General features: G+C 48.4%; 1 protein-coding gene across 7 annotated transcripts in view; it reads left to right on the top strand.

Moving 5' to 3' along the window:
- Nucleotides 1-25,424, top strand: part of MAD1L1 (mitotic arrest deficient 1 like 1) — a 578,229-nt gene that overhangs the window by 347,644 nt on the left and 205,161 nt on the right. For 6 of the 7 annotated variants that reach the window (XM_053276888.1, XM_053276891.1, XM_053276890.1 and 3 more), the window contains one exon: nt 9,271-9,478. The exons of the other annotated variant lie outside the window; for it this stretch is intronic. In XM_053276888.1, the coding sequence (XP_053132863.1) occupies nt 9,271-9,478 (208 nt within the window). The remainder of the gene's footprint in view (nt 1-9,270; nt 9,479-25,424) is intronic. 7 annotated transcript variants of the gene reach the window in all.

The following is a 25,424-nucleotide window of genomic DNA, read 5'->3' as shown; positions in this document are numbered from 1 at the left end:
TAACAAAGGGAATTGGGGGTTTGGTCAGCATATTTGCCTTTTATCCGTCAGGTCCTGAGGGAACCGTTTGGATGCAACTGAATTTTGGGTTTTCCTCCAATCGCTTTGAACAAGCCAGGGCACAGAAGCAAAAGGAAGGAACAGCAATTCAGTTCAAGCGGCATTTTTTGCGAAGAGGATTACTCTTCATTTTTGGGTTGCCATGCACTGAGTGAAGGACCCCATTCCTCAGCCTTCTTAACATCTGAGGACTAAGCCTTGGCTTTGCCAAAGCAAACGCAAAGGGGAAGCAAATCCTTGCGCACACGAGACCTCAAAAGTGTCAAGCAGACAGCACTTTACCTTTGCAGCCAGGCTCGTCTGAACCAGTACAGTGCAAAATGATTGCATGCTCCACAGAGAAATAGATCCTTTCAATGTGGAGACCAGTGACAGAGGGGTTGAATTGTCTCTGCCCTGGTCATCACAGTGATTTTTCATCTCTTTCTGCTCTGGGTACCTTTTTCAGGATTCATGAAGAAGTGGCTGTTTCCAGCTATCCCTTCAGAATGGCTCTGGGGAGAAGACTGTGCTTATAGTTTCTGGTGCAACCCAACGGATGTTCAGCATTCTAAAGCTCCGTTTTGCTCAGTGGGAAAGATCAAAGCATGTGCACACTGTGTGTTCAACTCCCTGTTTGGATATTGAGCCCACTCAGTCCCAGAGGCTCTGAGTCAGTTGCAATTGATTTATGCCCCTTATACTTTATGCTGGTCTATGACCATAATAAAGATTGATTGGTTGATTTGCAAGGATTCTCAGCGTTGGGTCCCCAGATGTTATTGGACTTCAATTCCCATAGTCTCCAACCAAATGCCACTGGGGCTAGGGATTATGGGAGTTGAAGTTCAATAACATCTGGGGACCCAACATTGAGAATCCCTGGATTGAAACACAAAAGCCACTTGAAAAGGAGATGAGTAAGTTTAGTTTCATCCTTCACCCTATCCGGCCTCTCACCTCTGGGAAGATCACAAGTGGGGCACAAAGCCAGCCAGCCTTCTCTGTTGTTGCCCCAGCAATCTGAATTCAGTGGTGAACTGCTTCTGATCATGGAGGCTCTGTCAAGCCTTCATGACTGATAGCCATCGCTAGACCTCGTGAATTTGTCCAGTTCCCTTTTAAAACAACTTTCCCTGAGGCCACTCACTATATCATGTGGCAGCAAGTTCTATAGATGAATTATGCGCTGCCTGAAGATGTCTGTGAGGTTGTTCACATGATTGGGCAGGTGGGGGGATGGCCTGGCCTCACTCACCTCACCCCCCTCCCGACGATTTGCAGAATGTTGTTGGGAGCGCCATCCGTGCTCCCACGCGATCCATTGATGGAGAGCTGGGACTCTGCGTCCCAGCCTCTGGGTATGCCACAGTGCACCAGTGTGAATCATGGGGATTCCCCCAGGAGACAGACACTCAAGATGCCTGTCTCTGTGTGCGGTCAGGCTGGAAGCAGCACAAGCTCACACACGAGCAGCAAATCCAGGTTAAGGGAGCACTTGTTTTTTAAGAGGTGGGATTCGGAAGTGAGGGTTGAGGTGGTGCCATACTGGCCTTCTTCAAGGCAAACCCCGCCCATTAGGGGTACAAAGGGAAAGTGGCCACAGGGGTCATTTCCCTTCCCTCTTGACAAACTGGAATAGTTTTGCTGCCTCAAGAACTAACCACCACCACCCCCCCACACAAATTCACTCTCTGCTGTTTGTGTCAGCCGCACCTGATAGCAATGAATCAAATTCGCCACTCTAAGTTGACTGGAGACTTGTTCTGACTTATGCGGCTACATCCGAATTACCAGGTTGACATTATTCCTTTGAAGGAGCACCAAGAAAGGCTGTCTGGTTTCAGGTGCTGCCTCTCCATTGTCTCTTCCTCCCCAACCCCATCATCACACTCTAAACTTCAGAAGTGCTCGGTAAAATAGTGAACTGTGAACAATAGGTGTCGTGTCCCGGTGCTCATTTTTCTCACTCGAGAAAGCTGCAGTTTAGCTGTCCAGCTTCAGTGTGTCTGCAGAATATGCTGTTACAAAAGACAGAATTAGAAAAAGACATACACACATCTGACTGTCAGGCTTGTCTTCTCCCATTCTTCCAGCAAGGATGGTTGGTTCTTCTTTAGGAGGACACCCCACCCCACCCCGGCACACTTCAGTTGTGTCTCTGCATTTCACAGCTGCCTGGAGATCACAACATAGATTTTGCATCAACCTAGAACATATTTTGCTTCAGCTAGACACCACTTAAAATGTTGCAATGCTGACAATAGATGCTTCTGAAACAGTTCCTTAGGACCAATGTTCTCTGTAATTTTTTTCTTCTGTGTGCAGAATGAGTTGTCTTCTGGGTGGCAGGATCAAGGCTGTGTGCACACACCTGCATTCAGAATGGGACCTTCCTGATTCAACCTGAGCGGGATCTAAAATGAACTGAGCGGACATCAAAAATGTGTGAGCGCATGCACACACTTTAGGGGGAACACTGCTTAGGACTTCTGTATATTGTCTATAGGAATTTGTCTAGAGTAATGACATAATTCTCCCCTTCTGCTTGTTTCCCTTTAACTTGCAATGTATTTCATAGATGTGAACCTGTGTGGGTTGTGATTATTATTAGTATCTGCCATGCTGGACCAACAGATGCTGCTTGGGAAAGGATAAACTCCCATCATCCTGGCAATTGTAAAAATTTCCCTTGCTGAATCTAATTTCTAAGTTGGTTGTGTCAGCAATGCAAATGATGTCCTGGGGAGGGAATTTGTGTGTCCTCTTCCTTCCCACTGGGATTCTCAATTAAAAGCAAAATAGTGCGTAGTTACCTGGAGGAGCTGTGGGTACCTACTTAGATGCTGAATATCACAAGATCACACTCAGTTTGCCCTGTTGCAATCTGGGGTGTGTGTGTGTGTGTGTGTGTGTGTGTTTGTGTGTGTGTGTGTGTAGGTGTAGGGAGGGAGGGAGGGAGGGCCAAACCAGTTAGAGAGTTGTTTTGAGCTCACTTGATCTAGGAATGCACAGAGGTAATTTTCAGCTGGGCCTGGATTGATTTCCCTCCCTTCTGGCTAACTAGACTTCTTGGGGTGGCTAGACTATTGTGATCTCCGTGTGGCTGTCTCCACCTTTGTCCTGTTCTAGGCAGAGATCAGTTGTCAAGCTGGGACTTGTTTTGAGGCAGGGACTCATATGCAGGAGAGGCATGGTTTTTGATCAGTTCCAAGGGACACACAGCATTAAAAGGGGTTAGGACCTTAGATAACTCTGAGTAAGAGAGCTAGGTACAACAAGAAAGATGGATGTCGATCTAGCAAATCCTGGAGCTGACTGCTGATTTATATGGGTGTTGCTGGCCTCAGGCCGTAATAAAGAAAATATCATCTGTATGGGTGTTGCCCAGGCAGAGTAGGTTGGCCTAAGCCCTTGCCTAGAGAAGGCTCTGTAGGGACCTTGCCTGTTTTTGTAAGCACTGGCTTCAGTGGGATTGAGGGACATTCAGTGGAATAACAGGTGCTCAAGGGTCTCCCCTTGAGCACCTGTTATAAAGGCAGGGCCAGATCCTCAGGTTATGGTGGGAGTGCTGGCTCTGGTTCCCCCAGCACAGGGATCCTGGTGCCACAGAGTCATTCACTCGTAGGGACTTTCCACCCTGTCTCATTCCCTGAATTGTCCACCTTGTTGGCAGGGTCCTGGCTCTGGGGTCCTGGCATCCTTGTTGTTTTAAACCATGGCCTGAGCAAAGGTCTGGCCAGAACTGTCTTGTTAACCTTGCACACTTTAGTCGACAGAACAACAAGCCAAGTTAAGTGGTTCTTTTGTTTTTTAGTTTTCTGCTGCAGCCCAGGTTTTATCTTTATTTGCAACTTCCTTTGTTGCGGAAGAATTCGCTCAGTATTAGGATCGCATCTGTGCTTTACAAAAGATGCTGCTTGTGCCTTGTTCCAAGCTCAAGCTGGGACAGACAGATGGGGGTGTCTTGGACCTTGAAACCGTGGCAGCATTGAAGACACCTAGGTTTACTCGGCTGGTTTTGTGCTGCCTGTTAGTGTCAACCAATTCTGGCCTTCTGTTGCCCCTTTTCTACAGACAGCACGCCGTTGACCTGGTGGGAAAGCTGTCCGGCTCCTCGGCAGTCGGTGGTATACAGTGGCGAGCAGAGGCTCTCACCTTCGATCCCAGTCCTAGGGCTGTGCTCCCGGGCGCTAGCATCGCAATACATCCACAATCCAGAAATGCAAAATGAGATGGATTCTATTACAGCCCCGAGGCATTGGCTTGGGATTGCGACGTATTTCCCAGCATGTGCCTGTCTTGAAATGGAGTGTAATGTCGCACGGAACCGTTCCCAAGCAATGCTTTAAGTGCGGGCGACCTCCATAAGAATAGGATGGAGTTGTTGCTGCTCCATGCCTGGGCCGCCCGCAAGAGCCCCTGGTGGTGCAGTGGTAAAACTGCCGCCCTGTAACCAGAAGGTTACAAGTTCGATCCTGACCAGGGGCTCAAGGTTGACTCAGCCTTCCATCCTTCCGAGGTTGGTAAAATGAGTACCCAGAATGTTGGGGGCAATATGCTAAATCATTGTAAACCGCTTAGAGAGCTCCGGCTATAGAGCGGTATATAAATGTAAGTGCTATTGTTATTGCTATTGCTAAGAGTGTTGTCTTGTAAGGTCTGTGCGATACAAAGAGATGGATATAACGAGCTGGGAGAGAGACGAGGCCTTAGCACTGCTTTGGGGGTGTATTTGGGGGAGCGGGAGAGAGGGAGGGAGGAAGGAAGGAACCAGCAAACTAGTGCTGGGTCTGTCAAAGGCATCATGGCAGGAAGAGTATATTCACTCCTAGCTGTTTGTATTTGTTTTTCCTCAAGTGACAGAATCCAGATCATACCCTCAGCCAGGCCTGAGTTCAAGTGCCCATTGTATCGTCATGGTAGATACGGGGTACTAACAGCTGTGCTAATTTGATGGGATCGATTTCTGTCCCATGGGCTCAGGGAGCAGCTTGGCAGCACTCTTCCAAGCACTGAGCAGGGCACTTAACAGGTCACTTCCAAAAAGGTGTAAATATAAACCTTTTGCACATTTAAAAAATCCTAACATGCAGGAGCCTTGCCCCCACCCACATCCCCGCTTAGCAAAACTGGCCGAATGAATGGGGAAGCCTCTGCCATATGCCTGAGCCGGGTGGAGGCAGATGCAGAAAGGAAACAGAATATGCTAAAGCCCCATTCTGTCGCTCGTGAAATCGGTGGCTGATTTCAGACGTGTTCTGGCTTGTTAATCTACACAGATTCCTAGAGGCAGGCACATTCCGCATCTAAAACTGAACCCAAAGTGCAGAAACTGCCGATCAGGTGGATGTTCGCCCTGTTTCCGACTTGCCTCCGACCTGCAGCGCCCCACCAGTGTGCTCCAGCCTTGAGCTTGCTCAGGGCCACCGGTTGTCCTGGTGACCGCCCCTGGGTACCCAGGGTTGTCTGCCACGCTCTGTACTTGTGGGCATGCAGAATGTCTGCCGCAAATGCAGGCCTCGGCCGGTCCCTGCTAATTCCCCCCCCCCCACACTCTCCTCGCATCTTCTTTTGTATGCACGCTCTCCCTCTCTACCTTTTGACAGTTCCAGGGCACGGACTACTTAAGATGGGTTTTTAAGCCTTGTATTGTGCTGGCAGCTTTTTTCATGGGGACACCGGCCACCGATGGCATTTTCCGTAGCGGCGCGCCGTTGCTTCAGTACGACGTCTTGAGCGGCTCAGTGTGTGTCACTAGAGGGCACTGGAACAGCTGCGAGAGATTTAACCTGCACACTTCTGAGGTGTTCACTGTAAACCCGGCTCTGGAAAAGAGGAGTGCAAAAGAGGCCTTTGTGCTGGTACTTTTGCTTCGGAAATGGATCCACTGTGAAATCGGAGCTGCAAAGCCAATTCTGCCGAAGGATTTCTGGCTGGCCGGGGAAGTGGCAGGCATCAGGTTTAGCTGGCATTTTGACCAGTAGCTGTATTTGCCTTTCAGAAGACAAAATAAAACCAACTAGCTACCTTGCCCCCCTCCCCGTCCAGCTTATTTGAATGGAGGTTGTGCAAACAGCTGCCAAGGCAGCAAGATAAGAGCATTTTTATTTTTCCTTCTGTTTTGCTGTTTTCTTGGAGTTTGACATGGTGTGATCTTCACTATCTTTCAAGCGGGGCCCCTTTGCCAAGAAGCCTTCAGTGTGAGACTGCCATTTCCCTCTGTGCTGGCCTCCACTCAGATCTGCATTTTCCTCAGGGCTGGGAGAGCCCTTTAAGAGGACGGCAGGACCACCTCTGCATGGTGCCAGGGCGACTGTGCTGATCCTTTGGAGCTCCTCCTAGCATCCTCTTGGAGTATGTCTTCTTTCCATGCTCTGCAGCCAGCTTGGCTTGGTTTTCCCTCGAGTGCTGCCAGGGATTCAGATTCCATCCTTGTCAACTTCATCTGGCCACCTTGCGCTTGAATGGGACTCCCAAACGCCATGAGGCATTCCTTCATGGTTGCGAAATGCTCTACACCAGCTGCAGCAAAGGAATGAAATACTCCTCATGCTCTCCAAATGGCCAGCAGCTAGAGCAGGCCTGCTCAACTTCAACCCTCCTGCAGATGTTGGCCTACAACTCCCATAATCCCTGGCTATTGGCCCCTGTGGCTGGAGCTTATGGGAGTTGTAGTCCAAAAACAGCTGGGGGGCCTAAGTTGAGCAGGCCTGAGCTAGAGGCAGCCATCCACAGGGCACCAGCCTCTTAAGAGCCAATTTGACTGGTTGGGTAGAATCGGGCCTGGTGCCGATGCTCCTGACAGGTAGACCCAAACAATCTCCTCTCTACTTCCATCCAGGTGTGAGGCCTTAGCACTTTGGATTGTGATTGCTGGCTAGCTGGGAGCTGAATTATGGACACTTCTGTCCGGAGGGCCAGTCTGATTGCCTCCCTTCCGCCAGCCACCTCTTGCGTTTTTTTGTGTCCTGCCCATCGTCTCCAGGCGTTTCCCCATGTGTAGGGGTTTCTTGCTGCTGTGCCCGCCCCCGTTGGCAACCCTTCTACAAGGAACATAGGAAGCTGTCTTCTACCAAGTCAGACTCTTAGTCCTTCTAGCTCAGTGTAGCGTACACTGACTGGCAGCGGCTCTCCAAGGTTCCAGGCAGGAGTCTCTCCAAGCCCTACCTGAAGATGTTGCCGGGGATTGAACCTGGGGCCTTCTACATGCAAAGCAGATGCTCTGCCACTGAGCTACAGACCCATTCCTGACCTAGGAAGCTGCCTTCTACTGAGTCAGACTCTTGGTCTGTCTAGCTCAGTATTCTCTACACCAACAGGCAGCGACTCCCCAAAGTTTCAGGCAGGAGTCTCTCCCAGCTGCCTGAAGAAGCTAGGCAGTGGACCTGGGACCTCAGATGCTCTTCCACTGATGGAATCAATGGATTCCCCATCCCCTAAGGCGAATATCATATAGTGCTCGCATGTAGTCTCTCATCCAGATGCAAACCAAGGCAGACCCTGCTTAGCAAAGTGGACAATTCATGCTTGCTAACACAAGACCAGCCCTCCAACAGAAGTAGCTTCACAGCAGCCCAGGACAAGAGGCAGTGTGGCATGCTTTGTTTTTTGCAGAGCATTCTGCCACCCACATGTCTGTCTGGGGCTTTTGTTGAAGGCATAAGTTTAACTTTGCTGTTGTCTTACTTCTGAAGGGAAATTAATCAGCTATTTTCGGATCTGGCTCATCAGTTAAACTGCTATAAATACATCTCACCTCTCGGAGTGCAACACGGAACATCTCTTAGCCTGCTCAGGAATAGCTGACACAATTCAGTAGTGCCGGCCACATTGGCGTTCTGTGGCGTCAGAGAACTGCAGTGCTGAATTAGCCCAGTGCTGTGGCCTGCTGCAGGGTGAAGCTGGGGCGAGGGAGGAAAGCAAAGATCCAGGAATGAAACCCTTTCTGTGCTTCGGAGGAATTAAAATGAGCAGCCACTCTTGGATTGACTAAGAGCTGATTCACACAGACAAGTGATCTATGTTAGGCAAACTCCATGACAGGCAGGTTGGGTGGGATGGCCATTGCCAATCATCTGTCATCTGTTGAGCTTTTTAATCCATTTTGACTGAAGACAGTCACTGGCAACAGCTTCCAAGTGATAATGGTATTCCAAAGTAACTGCGGGATGGGGCCCCAGCTCAGAGGCAGAGCATCTGCTTTGCATGCAGAAGGCCCCACGTTCCTTCCATGGTAGTATCTTCAGGTAGGCCTGGGGAAAGGCCCTTCTCTGCTGAAGAGCTGCTGCTGGTCAGTATAAACAAGACTGAACTGGATGGAATAAGGGTCTGACTCGGTATAAGGCAGCTTCCTATGTTCCTGTGGCTTGCAGACTCGGCTAGTGCACCTGGTGCTTACATCAGGGATGGGGCCATCGTTCAGCGATAGAGCATCCGCTTTGCATGCAGAAGGTCCCAGGTTCAATCCCTGACAGCATCTTCAGGTAGGCCTGGGAGACACTCCTGCCTGGGACTTTGGAGAGCTGCTGCCAGTCAGTGTAGACCATTTTGAGCTAGATGGGCCAAGGGTCTGACTTGGTATAAGGCAGCTTCCTATGTTTCTCTCACTTCAGTTGACTATGAATTGAACCTTCTCTTGCATCTTTATATTGATATATTTACGTGAAAATATTTGTGACACCTTGGAACTGCCCACTATTTTAGACAATGTTGAGCTAGATGGACCAATGGTCTGACTCTGTGTAAGGCAGCTTCTTAAGGCAGCGCCTGGCATTCATCAGTCCCCAGGTTCAATCCCTGGCAGCATCTCCAGATAGGGCTGGGAGAGACCCCTGCCTGAAACCTTGGAGAACCGCTGCCAGAGTCATTGTAGACCAGGGATTCTCAACGTTGGATCTTTAGATATTATTGGACTTCAGCTCCCATAATCCCCAAACAAAGGCCACTGGGGCTGAGCATTATGGGAGTTGAAGTCCAATAACACCTGAGGATCCAACGTTGAGAATCCCCTGTAGACCATGCAGAGCTAGATGGACCAGTGGTCTGACTTAAGCAGCTTCTTATGCTTCTCTTACTTCCATTGACTATGAACTGGACCTTCACTTGCATCCTTACATTAGTATATTTGTGCGCCATTCTCCTTCTCTCCAGACCCCATACCTCTGTGCTGCAGCTGGGTGTTGCCCTACCTAGCCTGGTCCTAATGAGTCATGCTTGCATCTCTTTCAGGGCTATCACGATCCCAGCAAAACCAAAGTCCTCCACTTCAGCATGAACCCGGCAAGCCTGGCCAAACAGCAGCAGCTCCAGGAGCAGGCCGATCTGCGGGAAGAATGTGAGCGCTTGAAAGAGATGGTCAGAGTGCTGGAAGGAGGGGGCACTCTCGCCGAAAACCTGGAGGGGGCCATCAGCCGCCAGTCACCCCAAGAAGTCTCAGGTGGGTGCCTCTGCAGTCTCATCAGTGACTTCTTTGCCTCGTGATGCTGCTTGAGCTGAAACCAAGGGGATGGCATTTCCGAATGTGTTGAGGGACGGGAAGGTTTAGGCTGCAAGAAGTGTGTGTGATAAGAGCATTTTCTGGAGTGGTTGCCTTTCTTGTTGTTGTTAAGTGCCTCATAATAACACAGTCATCACTGCAGTCAGATTCGCCCCCGGGTTTTTTGATCACTCACATAATTGCAGCAATTGTCAATCTGTGTTTAGAACCCCGTGAGTTGATATTGGTGCTCCTGATGGGAAGGTTAGGCTCCCCTGATCTCACCCTCCCTTATTCATGCCCTGTGGCTGATAACTTGATAGCAGGTGCGATTGGAGAGGCTGGAAGTGGTGTGGCTGAAGGTGAGGACAAAGATGGGGTTCAGACATCATGCAAAACAAGTTTGTTTTATGAGATGGTGGTTTTTGTGTTGTGCCTGAGCCTGTCCACAAAATGCAGTTTCTTTGGGGCCAACAAGCCAGGATCTGAAAAACGCAGGTGAAGGTCAATGTGCAAACCAGTTTTTGCGAACCATGGTTTCATGTTTGAACCCAGCCAAAGATCTTGCAGGCATGCAACAGAATTAACAGCACTACTACTACTACTGTCAACACCACCACCACTACAACAGCAACAAATATTTATATACTGCTCTTCAACCAAAATTCTCAAAGCAGTTTATGTATAAAAATAAAGAATAAATAAATAAGATGGCCCCCTGTCCCCAAAGGGCTCGCAATCTAAAAAGAAACATAAGGGAGACACCAGCAACAGCTACTGGAGGGATGCTGTGCTGGGGCTGGATAGGGCCAGTTGCTCTCCCTCTGCTAAATATAAGAGAGTCACCACTCTGAAAGGAGTCTCTTTGCTCAGTTAGCAAAATGGCATGGAATGTTCTGACTGGATATTTACAGCGACACGGTGCTTTCAGTGGCCTTGCTTTTTTTAGGATTAGCAACCCCAGATCTCATGGCCATCTCTGAAAGATGATCCAACCTTCCTTGGGAATATTAGGGTCTCTTGAATTCCCTCCCTCCCATCCAGGAAAACAGGGGACTCACACACACATTTCACTGTAGGGTTGTTTAATCTCTTGCAAGTGGAGTTTGTAGTTTCCTTGACAGTTAAATGCAGTGATTTGTAAATGGACCAAATAGTCACCAGGGTGGGTGTGGCTTGATCACCAAATTCCTTGTGCATGCAGACAAGATATATCATGAGAATAACTGTGTGATGATAACTTCTAGCTAACTATATAAACAAGCAACAGGAGCAGACAAGAACTATTTCTGACTTCTAGCAGGGCAAAACATAGTCAGACCTAGAGGCTCTTATCATCCGCAATTACTTCGCTTAAGGGTGATGGGGAGGGAGAAAGATGAAGGATCTATTTATCTATTTCCCTTGTATCTCTCTGGCTCATGAATTGCTACATAAACCATTATTTAATGAATGTAAGAGTGCATCCGTTCGAATGCATCCGTTCGAATGCATCGAATGCTGGGGATGCTCCTACACACCCTTTCGATCCAATTTCCTAATGAGACAGGAATGGGGTCAGGACATCCATACATACGAAGGAAAGACCATGGATCAAAGGTAACAATATCAGCAAAGTGCAACGGGTTATCTCAAACATTGAGAGTTAGTCTGGGAAAGTTGATTTGCTCTGCGGAACCTGTAAAGGCTCAATCATGCTTTCCCTCAGAACTGTCTTGCCCAAGCCACACTTTTAAAAAAATATTATAGAAAATCAGGGAGGATGTTGGGGAAGAAAAATGTTGTGGTGGTGATCATGGGAGGTTAGGGCATTCCATCCAGTGTAGCCCTTGAAGGATGTGAATCCCACAAAGGACTCATTTCTTTTGAATCCACTGTTCAGTAACCTCGCAAATTCCGCCTTTGGAAGCCAGTGGTCTGGCTCCATATGAGGGGCAGCTCTTTATATCTTATATCTTCTCTTTTGAAAACATAGGGAGGGTACAGGATAGTCGCTTCTTTTCCCTTGAGTCATCCCATGTAATTCAGTGTCCTGCTGGACAACCCAAGAATAAGGCTCACTTCTGTTGCTTGGGCAAGTCAAAGATAGCAAAATGGTGCTGCCTACATGATGTTCTCTTGGGCCAGGCCAGAGAAAGAAAGCTTCCTTAGGAGTAGTGTCCCCTCTAACAGGGATTCCCAGATGTCGTTGACTACAACTCCCAGAACCCCCAGCTATCATGGCTTTTGCTTGGGGATTCTGGGAGCTGTCGTCAACAGCATCTGGGAATCCCTGTTAGAGGGAACACTGCTTAGGGGTATCCGCTTCCGAATTGTTTTTGTAACTAAAGAAGCTCCTTTACTAGCTTGGCACAGTTACCGTAAGCCGTGATCATCTTGCTAGCCACTCATTAGTGCGGTGTATTGTGTTTCGTTATTGCTGGCCATTGGGGAGCAATGTGGCTCCACCACCTTGTTGGGAAAGTGCCACTGTAGCTTGATTAGAGATTGAAAGCCAGTTGCATATTGAGAGAAGCAACCCACGCTGGTTGAAACTCTGGCCTGGGCTTTTTGGCCTGGGGCAGCCAAGCACTACACAAACTCAGGGTTTGCTACTAACTTAGCAGCAGTTGAGGGAGTCAAATGTGTTACAAGTCCTCCAGACACGCACCACGCTGGGCTTGAGTTGTGCAGAAAACCTTCAGTGTCACCGCGGCGCTACGGCGCTTGCTACTTCATCTCAGTAATACGGCAAATGCTGCAGTGAGGTCTTGCCTGTGAGTGTCCCAATGACACCCCAGGGTGTAATCTCCGCTTATGAATCCGTTCTCTCTGAGGTCTGCGCTTTCTGATTCATCATTCTTTGTCATTGGCGTCGTCTCCTCCAGTTTGCCTCCAGCTATATATCTGGCTCATCTTGACCTTTCCAAGTTTATCTCCTGCAAGATCACACCCCCCCCCCCAAACACACACACACACACACCATTTTTGGTCCCAGGCTTGTAGTGCACTGGATTAATTAAGACATCTTAATTCCCCCAGATTCCCACAATGCCTAATGTTTTGAGGGGAGAGGCATGGTTGTCTGAATTGCTCGTTCCAAGTATTTATTTGTTTGTGTGTTGTATTTATTCTTCAGCTTTCTCCAGTTGTCTGAGAAGTTTCTTGCCCACGTAAGTTGCTCGTGGGCTTCCTGGAAGCATCTGCTCAGCCACTGGATTGGGAGAAGGATTTAGTACTAGGGGTTGCTTTAGTTCTGATCCAGCAGGGCTCTTCATATGTCATTTAAAGGAGTTTCCATAGGATAAGAGAGAGAGCTGACTTTCTCCCTAGATTAGCACAACTTCTAATAAACAACTTCTAAGCAGGAGAAAAACTGGTCTTGTGGTAGCAAGTATGAATGGTCCCCTTTGCTAAGCAGGGCCCAGCCTGGTTTGCGTTTGAATGGGAGATTACATGTGTGAGCACTGTAAGATATTCCCCTTAGGGGGTGGGGCTGCTCTGGGAAGAGCAGCTGCCAGCTTGCATGCAGAAGGTTCCAAGTTCCCTCCCTGGCAGCATCTCCTGATAGGGCTGGGAGAGACTCCTGCCTGCAACCCTGGAGAAGCCGCTGCCCGTCTGTGTAGACAATACTGAGTTAGATGGACCAAGGTTCTGACTCAGTATAAGGCTGCTTCCTTAGTCCCTAACCTCAGCCCTCCAGCTGTAGTTTGGACTTCAGCTTCCATCATCCACAGTGGCTAATAGTCAGGGATGGTGGGAGTTGTAGTCGAATAACAAGTGGGGGGCCGAAGTTGTGCAGTCCTGCCCTAGACAGTGTGAATGCCTTCTGCTTTCCTGTTCACTCCACCTGTGGCTTGCCTACCCTCTTTAGCACCCCTACATTTCCTTCCGGACCCCCCACTTCTTTGGAAGCCCTTGGTTTATGCAGAAGTTCTAGATGTCCACGCTGTAAGGCGGGGGTCTCACCTTGGAGTCCCAAGATGATGTTGGAGAACAATTCCCTTTGGCCGTTGTCGCTGGGGAGTTGTAGCCCAGCAACACCTCGAGATGCAAGGGGGAGAACCCCGACTGTGCTGATGTGCTGGTATCTAGACGGGTGGGGTGGGGTGTATTTGTTTCACCCTGCATCCAGCTTGAAGCTTGTATCCTGTGTCTTGCACCAATGCAGAACAACCAAAAATGGGTGAGCAGCAGCCAGGTAAATTAAGGCTGTGTGGTGAACAGGCTGGAAATGAAGACTGGATTCTCTACCGTTCCACTGATTAATACAGTCAGAGGTGGCTGTGCAGGCAAAAGGCATTCTGGGTTTTATTTATCATGATTTAATATATGTGTGCCTCACTTTGGAGATTTATTAGTGGGATCACCATTTTTGTAAATAAAATAGATCACTCCCTGTAAGCAGGTGAGTAAACGACTACTATATTGTTTCTATTTGGCACTGCCAGTATTGGTTAAACTGCAAAGACTAGAAGTGTGGATGTCCCTTTGCCAGTCAGCATTGCGGTGGCCAGGAAGCTTGTGTTTTTTAGCAGTTTCAGTCTGAGGTTCAATGGATTATAATTACAGCCATGGAAAATAATCAAGAAAGCATTAAGGACAATGCCGTTGATGGGCTTTGGCAATAATGGGCTGGCCCCTATTAAAGTGGGCTGGGACGCACCGTGCGCTCACTGATTGCGGTTCTGACTTGTGGGTTAGGTAATGGGGAATTTTTTACGGTGGGCGCTAAAGCTCATTAAATGTGACTCCATTAAAAACCAAGGTTATACCGGACTCTAAATCTCTTTGAGTGCCGCCGGTGGAGGCTGTATCACAGTTTGGCACCTCGCCACCGAGTTCAGTGGTGCTTTTCTCTCATTTTGTTTTGTAATCGTCTCCCTTAATACGGGCGACACGGCTATTGAGGAGCACTTGGAACGGCAGGCCTCTAAACACCGATCCTCCCCCTCCTCCCTTCAGTGGGATGGAAATGACCGACATGATGGGCCAGGACTTATTAATGGGGCAGAGCTGGAGCAGCTCCATTATTGCCGTGGGTGGCCATGCTGAAGGGCTTTGGACCTGATGATTACATCTGGCTTGTGAAGCAGTTTTGATCAGAGCCGGTTTGTCATGCGAGGAGCAGCTCCTCCAAATGCTCTTGTCCTTCAGACAAAAGTTCCAGTAAGAAGTTTGGGAGGATGGTAGGAGGTGTTCTGCAGGGACTCCCGGAGGGCATTCAGCACCTCCCTTAGATACATGGTAGGCAGGGTCCTTCACTGGAAGCTTCTGCAGGGGGAGGGGCCATCCCAGCTCCCCGGTCCGGCCCTGTCTACTGATCAGGGTGGTAGGGTCCTGTCTGAGCTACGTTGAGCACAGCCTTCTTATAACCCATTTTGCAGTTACATCCTGCTTCTATTTTAAGTCCATTTCCTGAATGCTTTTCTACTATTTTGGAATTCCCTCCCCAGGGGCGACCCTTATATGAGGCAAGGTGAAGCAACTGCCTCAAGAGGCAGTTCACTGCAATGCCAGCAGGGTGGCAAAATGTCCCCCACTGTCACCATCCCAGCAGCTCTTTGGGACCAACCTGACCCTTGTAAGCTTTGCAAGGTGTAGTTTTCCTCACATTCTCCTCAAGGCCTTAAAGAAGCATGGAAGAGGAGGAGAAGGCTGCTGGCAACCCTTTCCCCTCCCATTTTTCTTCTGTATTTCTTACGTTCTCTGCCTCACATACTTGTAAACTTTTCTCAGTCTCACTTCAGTAATCCGTTAGCTTTTCTTTTCAGCTGCCTTGCCTCAATCCCTTATAGAATTCCTGTTAAACCGTAGTCTTTAGTGAATAGGCCTGTTGCACTGCAGATCAATCTTGACAATTAATTTCTGTCAGGAAATGACGAGGAGAGAAAGCAAGGCAAACCCTTTGGAAATGTCTATTACTCATGTCTTTCTGCCATTGTCAGTCTGTCTGTGTGTTTGTGGGAGCAAGCGTGTTTCTGTTGTGCTTCAGAGTGGCTGACTCAACTCTGGATCCTGCATTGAACATATGTGACCCTGTGAAACTACTTTAAAAGGAATCAGGCCACTGTTCTATTCATAGCTCAGTACTTTCTGTAAGGACTAGTAATAGCTTTCCAGTGGATCTGGGGAGGATCTCTGTCTCCAGGTAGAGCTTTCCCAGATGCACCACACACCCACAGTACCTTCATCTTGTCAAGACGGAGCTTCAGCTTGTTGGCCTCACAGAGTCTGCTAGCGATTCCAGACACTGATTCAGCACTTGCACTGCCTCACCTAAATGAGATGAAAAGCAGAAGCTCAGCTGTGCTGGGTCATCTTCAGAGGTGCCCCATCCAGACGAGGCCCTCTCATTCTTCCCCATGTCCCACAGTCATAGGAAGCTTATTCACAGCATCCAATTTGCCTCCGCAAACCAGGACAGGAGGGAAGCAAGGTCAGCTTCCCCTGCCCCAACCCCTTTGAAGGTAGCAGAGCTGACTCTGAATCTGCATTGGCAGATGGTCCTAGAGAGAGGCTTGCAAAGGATCCCATGTGAGCAAAGACCAACTAGCAACTATAGTGCCACTTCCAAAACCCTAATAATGAAAAACAGAAGTTTTGGCACCAGCAGGTGAATGTATTTGCTGTGGCCGTCGTTGCTGCTTAGACCTTTGCAACTGTGCACACCTTGAATATATTTCTAGGCTAAGGAACAATGATGTGTAAAGGCTCTTGCCTTCGTGGCCACCTCATGGGCTTCTTGGGAGCTTCTCAGTGACCACTGTAGGGAGCAGGACGCTGGACTAGGCGGAACATTGCTCTGGCCCAGCAGGGCTTGTTTATGTTCTGAACGACCCACACAGTTCTTGTATGAGCCTGGCTATATTTTCTCCCATAGTCTCTGCTGTTGGTGCCCCAGTTGTGTTGGTCTTCTGACCTAATTGCCCACCTGTCTATATAAGGACTGCAAACCTTAGCACTGAGGATGGGGCCATAACTCAGTGGAAGAGCATCTGATTTGCATGCACGAGGTCCCAGGTTCTCCAGGTAGGGCTGGAGAACATCTCCAGGTAGGGCTGGGAGAGACTCCTGCCAGAAGCCTTGGTGAGCCACTGCCATCCGTGAGTGCAGGCAATACTGAGCTAGCTTGACCAACAGTCTGACGTGGTATAAGGCAGCTTCCTATGTTCCTAAACCTCCTGTGTTCTTTAGCTCTCAAATGTGGGTCCCCGGATATGTTTGGACTCCAGCTTCCATCATCCCTAGCCAGCAATGGCCATAGGCCCCACATTTTAAAACCCTGGATTTGGCTCATGCTGAGGACTCTGTGAAGCCTCTTGTGCTCTAACTGGGATACACAAAGACCTTCCTGACATGAGGATCTGTTGGCACTCTGACTTGGCACTCTGATCCTGGGCAAACACTCCCTACTTCTAGCTAAGTCTGGGAGCTTGGAAGCTGCTTAGAAGAGGCTGAATCTGCCCACTGTTCATAATTGGGAGTGCTGGAGGTCGAATGGCAGCCAGGTGGTCTTTGCTTCTCCTGAGCACATCTGGAGAAGGTGCCGGCACGTTGTGCGTTTATTCTGTTGTTGTACCTGGTCTTTGCCCGAAATAAAGATCGCTGTCCATAGAGACATGATAACATGCCTTTATTTGCTCAAGCCTCCTTACCGGCAGACCGCGAATGGCGGTTTCCTAACCACAGTATCCTGCTTGAATGTTGTCCTTTCGCGGAATGAGGGCGGGGTGGGGGGCATCCATTGCAAAGAGAGCCAAAGGGTCCCCACCCCCTCCCATAATGTAGTAGACATTTGGTTTGAACAGAACTGCGGCAGGAAAGAGACTCATGATTGCTGCCATGGCAGGCCCTTGTAATAGAGATTATTAATTGGAATTAAATTGGGTAATGAATTAACATTAAAATAATCTAATCTTGTTGAAGTGACAAGCTGGAGACAGTCAAATTAGTCACTGTCCAGCCTGCCCGTGCCACTGCAGAGTGTGCGTGCACGTGTGTCCTCATAGCAGGCCGGAGAGGGGATTGTATGGCATTAGGAATGGACGTGGCCGCTTTGTGTTGCTTTCTCCACAGCCAGAGCATGATCTTCTTGATACATGGCTGCAGTGCCCTTATGCAGAGGATCCCAACAGGGCTCAGTGCAACCCTATCTCCGTCCCATCCGTCTCCCACAGACACCCCACATAGCAGGTAATGGGAAGTCTCTGTGTGGCTCCCATATCCTCAACCTGCCCTCCTCCTCTGCTTCTGGTGTGTTCCTTCTGCTCCAAACATGAATAACCCGCATTGGGCCAAGAAAGCAAGCTGGGGATATAGGCTGGAAGGTGCACACGGCCACCCCACTCCTCCTCCGGTTCTCTTTTTCTGCATACCTTAGGAAGGGTCTCCCATCAGGATCATTTGCACTCAGGTGCTCAGGCAGTAGTGATGCAAGTGGATTGCAGTATGAAGTGGATTCCGATATGAAGCCTATGGGCCAGCTTGGACAAAGCCTTTTACACAGTTGTTGCTCCCTGCCCAATGGAAAGCAAAGTTCTCTGGGTGAAACCAGATGGGATCATGAAGTTTGCTTGGCTGGAGGTGGTACTCTTCTGTTGATAAAGAAGAAGAAAGGTGGGTGCTGGGTGGGGGAAGGAGGGGGGCCCTCTGAGTGAATCTTCCTTTTGTGTTTGGGGCCATGGCTCAGAGGTAGAGCATCTGCTTTGCATGCAGAAGGTCCCAGGTTCAATCCCTGGCAGCATCTCCAGGTAAGGCTGGGAAAGACTCCTGCCTGAAACCTGGGAGAACCAGTTAGTGTAGACAGTATTGAGCTAGATGGACTAATTGGCCATTCAGAAAAGCCATGCATCCCTATGGCTACTGGGAAGGAATCAGTGCATTTCAGTGGGCATTTCTTGTCATTCATGTTAGGGTGAGGTTGTAGCTCAGTGGCAGAGCCTCTGCTTTGCATGCAGAAGGTCCCAGGTTCAGTCCCCGGCAGCATCTCCAGGTAGGGCTGGGAGAGACTCCTGCATGAAACCTTGGAGAGCTGTTGCCAGTCAGTGTAGATCAGGGATTCTCAACCTTGGGTCCCCAGATGTTGTTGAACTTCAACTCCCATAATCCCCAACCAAAGGCCACTGGGGCTGGGAATTATGGGAGTTGAAGTCCAATAACATCTGTTGACCCAACGTTGAGAATCCCTGGTGTAGATAATACTGAGCTAGGTGGACCAAGTGTCTGACTTGGTATAAGACAGCATCCTATGATAATATTTACATTAGGACCATCACTGAGTGGCAGAGACTCTGCTTGGCATGCAGAAGCTCCCAGGCTCAATCCCTGGCAACATCTCCAGGTAGGGCTGGGACAGTCCCCTGCCTGGAACCCTGGAGAGCTGCTGCCGGTCAGTGTAGACAATTCTGAGCTGAAGGAACCAATGGTCGAAGGCAGCTCCCTATGTTTCTAGATTCCTGTGTTTGGCCACACTTGTCAAGATGGCAATCCACCTGGTTTCAGCCGCCATCTTGTGCCAGAGTGGTCTGCTCTTGCCCAGCTGGGTCTTTATAGAAGATCTTTCCTTCAATTCTGCTTGCTTTCTCATGATCAGTATTGCTTTTGTGTTCATGTTGCCAGGCTACTTTGATATGGCTTTTCATATTACTGCGAGTAGTTATATAATTAGAATTGCTTTGTTTTCATGTTTTAATTTTATAATGTAGTCCCTCATTCTCTGCTGTATCCCTTCTGGGAACGGAGATTAATATTGTTAGCATTAATATTGCTGGGAAGCCTTCAGACCGGAGAAGATAGTGAAATTGCCTCAAACACTTAACAAAGACTCCCTCCCAAGGTCAAAGCCTTTGTGTCCAATTCGTTTTATTGGGCCGCAAGCATCCAAATGGATATCTAAGCCTTCTGTACCTTTGGCTTCACAAGGCCACCTCCTGTTAGAAATTGTTCTGCCCCTAAAGTGCAGAATATCATGTTCATTGCTTGACTACAGCCCAAAGCTGAATTAACCCATGGAAGAGCACCATCTGAAGGATTTTGTCTCTACAAAGGGATGAACACAGGGAAAAGGAACACAGTCTTTTACCAAAGGTTGCCTTGGCTTTGAAGATGTCAGGAACTCCAGAAGTCATGTCAGACTCCATTAAGTCACAGAATGGGAATTTACATACACCTTCTGTCCAGAAAGCCAGAGGTTACTGATCAAGTCAGGAGCATCGGCAATTTTGCACGAGAGAATCTGTACTGGCTGGCATCAATCAAAGGCTACCTGGTAGAGAGCACTTCTCCCTCCCTGAAGAGCAAAGGGGCTACAGATTTTTGTTTCTTCCCCTCTCGGGTTCGTGATTAGACTATTTAAGAAGCGAGAGGGAAGCCAGCCGCGCTCTGCCTATATTAAAAGGGTCGATGTTGCTCTTCAGATGTTTTCTCCAGCACAGCTTTACGGGTCCCTAAAGCACAGCGCTCTGCATCATGAGCTCTGGCGCTTTATCTGTGTTAAAATCATATGTCACAATCTCTCTGGGCACTGGATAAGAAGATGAAAGCAATAATTAGAATTAAACTGGACTCGGTGGCCCCAGAGAGACGGCAGCTTCTTAGCTTTTTGTGAAACTGGTCGTTTAAAAACAGAGACAGAAAGAAGTTGAGAACTCAGAGAGGTGATGGGGATGTAAACGAGACCAAGTGATCCATGTGTAAAAATGTATCCGAAGCCCTGAGGGCAGCTGCAAAGATACATTGGGAGGAGTGACTAAGGACTCCTGTGCCTCAGCCCAGCTGTTCTAGTGTCATGGCTGTGCATGAAAATAATGCTTTATAGCCCTTTCTGAATATTCAGTCATCACCCCAGTCATGGGGAGGAGAGCTGGTCTTTTGGTAGCAAGCCTGAATTGTCCCCTTTGCTATGCAGGGCCTGCCTTGGTTTGCATTTAGACAGGAGACAGCTTGTGAGCACTGTAAAGTGTCCCCTTAGGGGAGGTGGCCGTAGCTCAATGGAAGAGCATCTCTGGTCTCTCCAGTGGCTCTCGGGGAAACGATACTGAGCAAGATGTACCAATGGTCTGACTTGGTCTAGAGTAGCTTCCTAAGTTCCCTTTGGGCATGGGGCCATAGCTCAGGGTAGAGCATCTGCTTGGCATGCAGAAGGTCCCAGGTTTACTCCCTGGCAGCATCTCCAGGTAGGGCTGGGAAAGGCTCCTGCCCAAAACCTTGTAGAGCTACTGCCAGTCAGTGTAGACAATATTGAGTTAGAGGGACCAAGGTTCTGACTCAGGAGGCAGCTTCCTTTGTTCCTGTTGTAATGGGGAATCTACTTCTATACTTTGCTCTTCTGGGGAGTCCTTGCTTCATATTCAGTCCCTGGTTGGGAGTTCAGAAGGTGGATACATGAGAAGAGCCTTCTCCATGGTGAAGCCCAGGCTATGGAACTCGCCGCTTCAGGAGGTTTGGTTACCCACCCATACGTGCCTTTTGCTGTCATTTGAAAGCCTGTAAGGCTTCCAGGAGTTTCCAGGAGTGCTTGTATAGCACTGTCCAGTTTTACTATTGTCCAGGGTTTTTATTTGTATGTTTTTGCTTGGCTGGTTTTGCTGTGGTTTACATGGTAATTTTATTGTTACCTTTCATTCCATTTGCTGCTGCTGTTTGCCTGATTGTTAGTCTCCTTGGAAGGTCCATTTTGGGACGGGAAATAAAATAAATCCCGTAAGACAGTATTCTCGCCGGATTGCCCTTTGGGCGGAGGGAAAGGTTGAAATAATTATTTCCGAAGAGCACATTATAGCTAGAGATGTACACAAATCGTGTTTTTTTTCAATTCAATTTGTGCCCCGATTGAATCACCCCTGATTTGTATTGTGTCCAAATCTGTCGCCCCCAAATCATTCCAGATTCTATTCTACTCTATTCAGATTTGGATCGATTCTGATTCCTAGGGGCACCAAATTTGGGTGGTGGGTAGGTCCCCATGGGTGCCACATACCACCCAAATTTCAAGGCATTGGGGCGCTTGGTTGATTTTTAATGACCCCCCCCAATTTTTACTGATTTTGTATTTATGCCATAGGAAATAATGGGGATTCGAAGTCACACTATCCTAACCCTAACATTGGAACCCCAGCTTTCATTAAAAAAAACAAAAACAAAACACCTGAGCAATAGCCCTTGTAGAAGTGGAGTTATGGAGCACAATGTGTGGTCACTATTTTTCAAGTGCTTGGATTCTTTGGTGTATAATAACTTTTCCTCATAACTAATCCCCATGAGGATTCATTGCACCCCTTCATTTCTTCTGTTCATTTTGACTCTATGAAGATTCATTATTTGCCTTCATTTATTCTGTTCGTTTTACTGTCATTGGACAGTGCCAACTGTCAACTGCCGTGTGTCAGCTACAACCCCCCCCCCACACACTGGAGTACTCAGTTTATTTTTTATGAATTTTTGAAGTGTTTGGATCCTTTGGTGTCTTCATTACACACCTTCATTTCTTCTGTTCATTTTGACCCCACTGCCTCCATAACTCCACTTCTATAAGGCCTAGGGCTTAGCTTTTTCTCTTTGTTTTTTTTAATGAAAGCTGGGAATCTGGGGGAAATGATAGGAGGAATCCAAATCTCAAATCAATTCGAATCGAATCAGGTATGATTCGATTTTGACCCGATTCTAGCCAATGGACCACAGGGGCGATTTGTTAGGTCTCCAAATCACCCGAATCTGCTAGATTCAGGTACAAATCAATTGTGACCCAAATCGATCCACACATCCCTAATTATAGCCACCGAATGGCACAGCAGCGATATAGGAAAGTGCTGGAGGCAGATGATCACTTCAATGACGACAAAGGCATCATTTCATACTGTGCAGGGGGAAGCAATGGTAAATCATTCCTGTATTTTACAGGAAAACCACACGGATAGACAAAATAGAATGATTGTCGATGTAGTGCCGGATGATGGGCCCCTCAGGTCGGATGGCACTGAAAATGCTACTGAGGAAGAGCTGAGGATCTCTGAGTACTGATGGTGTTTATGACGCGGTTAGATGAAAGCCTTTTGGACTTCTAGTGACCGATGTTGCCATGCGGGAAAAGAAAATCCGAAGCTGCAAAGACAGAATTACAATGGGAACGGGGAACGTAAGAAGCATGAATATGGGAAAGCTCGACACAGTGAAAGATGAAATGAATCGACTACAGATTGACATCTTGGGCATCAGTGAATTTAAAGTGGACTGGAATAGCACACTTTCAGTCACAAAATCATACCGTTTACTACTCAGGACACAAAGGAGGAATGGTGTTGCTCTTATAGTCAGGAAGGATACAGCAATGACAGTACTTGGGTACAATGCGGTCAGTGACCGACTAATATCAATTAGATTTCATGGACAACCCTTTAACGTAACTGTTCTTCAAGTCCATGCCGCAACGACTGATGCAGAAGAAGAGGAAGTTGATGAGTTCTATGCTCAAGTTCAGTCTGAAATTGACAGAACATGCAAGCAAGATGTGATGCTGGTGGTTGGAGACTGGAATGCCAAAGTTGGAAAAGGTAAGGAGGAAAACACAATCGGCCTCTATGGCCTAGGAAACAGAAATGAAGCAGGAGAACGACTTATTAGTTTTTGCCAAGCCAATGATCTCTTCATTGCTAACACAGATGGAGTACACAGAAATCAAATTGATTACATTACTGGTGCAAGGAGGTGGAAGAGCTCCGTTATAACAGCAAAGACGTGGCCAGGGGCCGATTGTGGAACAGATCACAAACTACTCATGTGCAAGTTCCAAGTCAAGCTAAACCGGAAAAACAAAGCTATCCAGCTTCCACGATATGATCTTGAGAATGTACCCATCATTTTCAAGGAGAACGGCAGGAAGCACTTCGAAGTGCTGAACCTCATTGATAGGGAACCAGAGGACGTGTGGAATGAAATCAAAGAAGTTGTTAAGGATGAATGTGAAAAGAGATCTATATCCGACAGCAGCAATATAGGAAGATGCTGAAAGGCATCATCTTACACTGCGCGGGAGATGGCAGTGGTAAACCCCTCCTGTATTCTACCAAGGAAAACCACATGGCTCTGTGGTTGCCAGCAGTCGCCACCGACTCGACGGCACATCTTTACCTTTAAGGGCACATTGTGGATTCCCAGGAGAGGTGAGGTCTGAAGCAAGGAATTTCGGGTTCACAGCTCAGTCTCTGAACTGCTACAATGGCCAAAATGCTACATCCCTGCCCCAAGGACCTTACAGTCAATGGGGGAAGCTGGCAAAAGTCTTGTTTCTTTGTGAGAACCTTCTGTCATAGGAGACTCTGCCATTTTGTACTGGAGGCCGAATTTTAGATGAGCCTCAAGACACCCTTGAAGGGGGCTGGGCGTGCCACTTTGGCCGTACGTTTCGGGAAGCACGGGTGTTGGTTCTCTGAGGAGGCCTGTGGCTACCAGCATTGCTCACCAAGGAAAGGAAACGAGAGAATGAGAAAAGCAGACCTGGGAGACCAGGAAAAAAATATTACCATATTAATTCAAAACAGGAACAAGGTCCTAAATGCTTTTGAGTATCTCCGTTCTGCAGGGGCTGGGGACGCAGGGCTCGCGTCCCAGACTATGACAGCACTTGAAAGTGCGCCTGTGTTTGGGGAGCTGGGCAGCTTGCAAGAGCCGGGGTGGGGGGAGAGAGAGAGAGAGAGAGGCACTATCCTTAGCTGTCACAGGGAGTCCCCTCAGGCTCCTGAGGCAGCGCCATCCGTCTCTCCTTAGCCAGAGGCAGTTTTGCTTTCCAGAGGAGAAAGCATAATGAGCAGTAAAGGGACCTTGCTGCTCCTGTTGACAGCACCCACTGAAAGAGAGCCCCTGCTCCTGGTGCTTCTCATTGCTGTGGCAGTTTCATTGTCCTGCAGAAAAACCCACTTTCCTGATGCTGGTCTCTTGCGGCCTCCCCCACCTTCCCCCTTTAAAAACGACCTGCCAGTCCCTGCTCTCTATCAAACACTGCATTCTTGCTCGGTGTTTCAAAGCAAGAGTGCCCAGATCTCCTCTCTTTTCCAGGCGGGAGCCACTTGGACAACAAACCTTCCATGCAAGAGCTCAATCCCCACCTTGCTGACCTCTGCACAGTTCTGCATTTTTTGCTTAGTGCTGGGAATGCCCTACCAGAGAGACGGAGCCTTCTCTTTGGGGGAAGCTCTGGGAAGGGCTGGGCTTCCCAGCATGCTCTGCACACTTTCCAAGATGATGCAGGGGCTCAAGAGGGCTCCATTTTCCTTAAAGGACCCCCGGTCCCCAGCACTGTACTGTACAGTGCCGGGGGGACTGTTCAGAGTATCCAGCTTTGGCTGAAACTTCACTCAGGCCCAATAAACAATTAATTAGGGGCTGAACATAGGGTTGATGGGGCCCACCACTGGCTCTCAGTTCTTGCAACGAAGAATACTGGCATCGGATATCTTAACAGTTGAGGCATTATGGAGGAGGCGCCACGGTTCAATGGTGCACGCAGAAGGTCCCAGGCCTCATCTCAGCTTCAGTGTATAGACATTGCAAGCCGTGGATATTGTGCTCCACCCCTTTGCAGTGCCGATGGAAATTATGTGCTGGTCTTTTATTGTGGGGTTTGCTAGGCAGCCCCCCAATTCTGCCCATTGCTCCTGTAGCCCCCAAGTCTCTGTCTTCAGTACCTAGTCTTTGGACTGACCTTCCGATTTTGTCTCTGACTTCCACAGGGTTTAGTTAAGATCAATCAGGAATTAGGATACAAACATATATCCCAGTCTTTGTGAGGTGCATCTGACTACTGGTCTCCTGTCAGTAGTGCTGCATTGCGGAAGCTTAGACATGGACATGAGAAGATAAGAAAAGCCTTGACTGGATCAGGCCAAAGGTCTATCTAGTCTTGCGTCCTTTTCTGCACAGTGGCCCACCAGAT

This window comes from Hemicordylus capensis, chromosome 13, assembly GCF_027244095.1.
Source record: "Hemicordylus capensis ecotype Gifberg chromosome 13, rHemCap1.1.pri, whole genome shotgun sequence".
Lineage (NCBI taxonomy): Eukaryota > Metazoa > Chordata > Lepidosauria > Squamata > Cordylidae > Hemicordylus > Hemicordylus capensis.
Note: the sequence above shows the minus strand (reverse complement) of the source record. Positions and strands in the feature narration are given on the sequence as shown.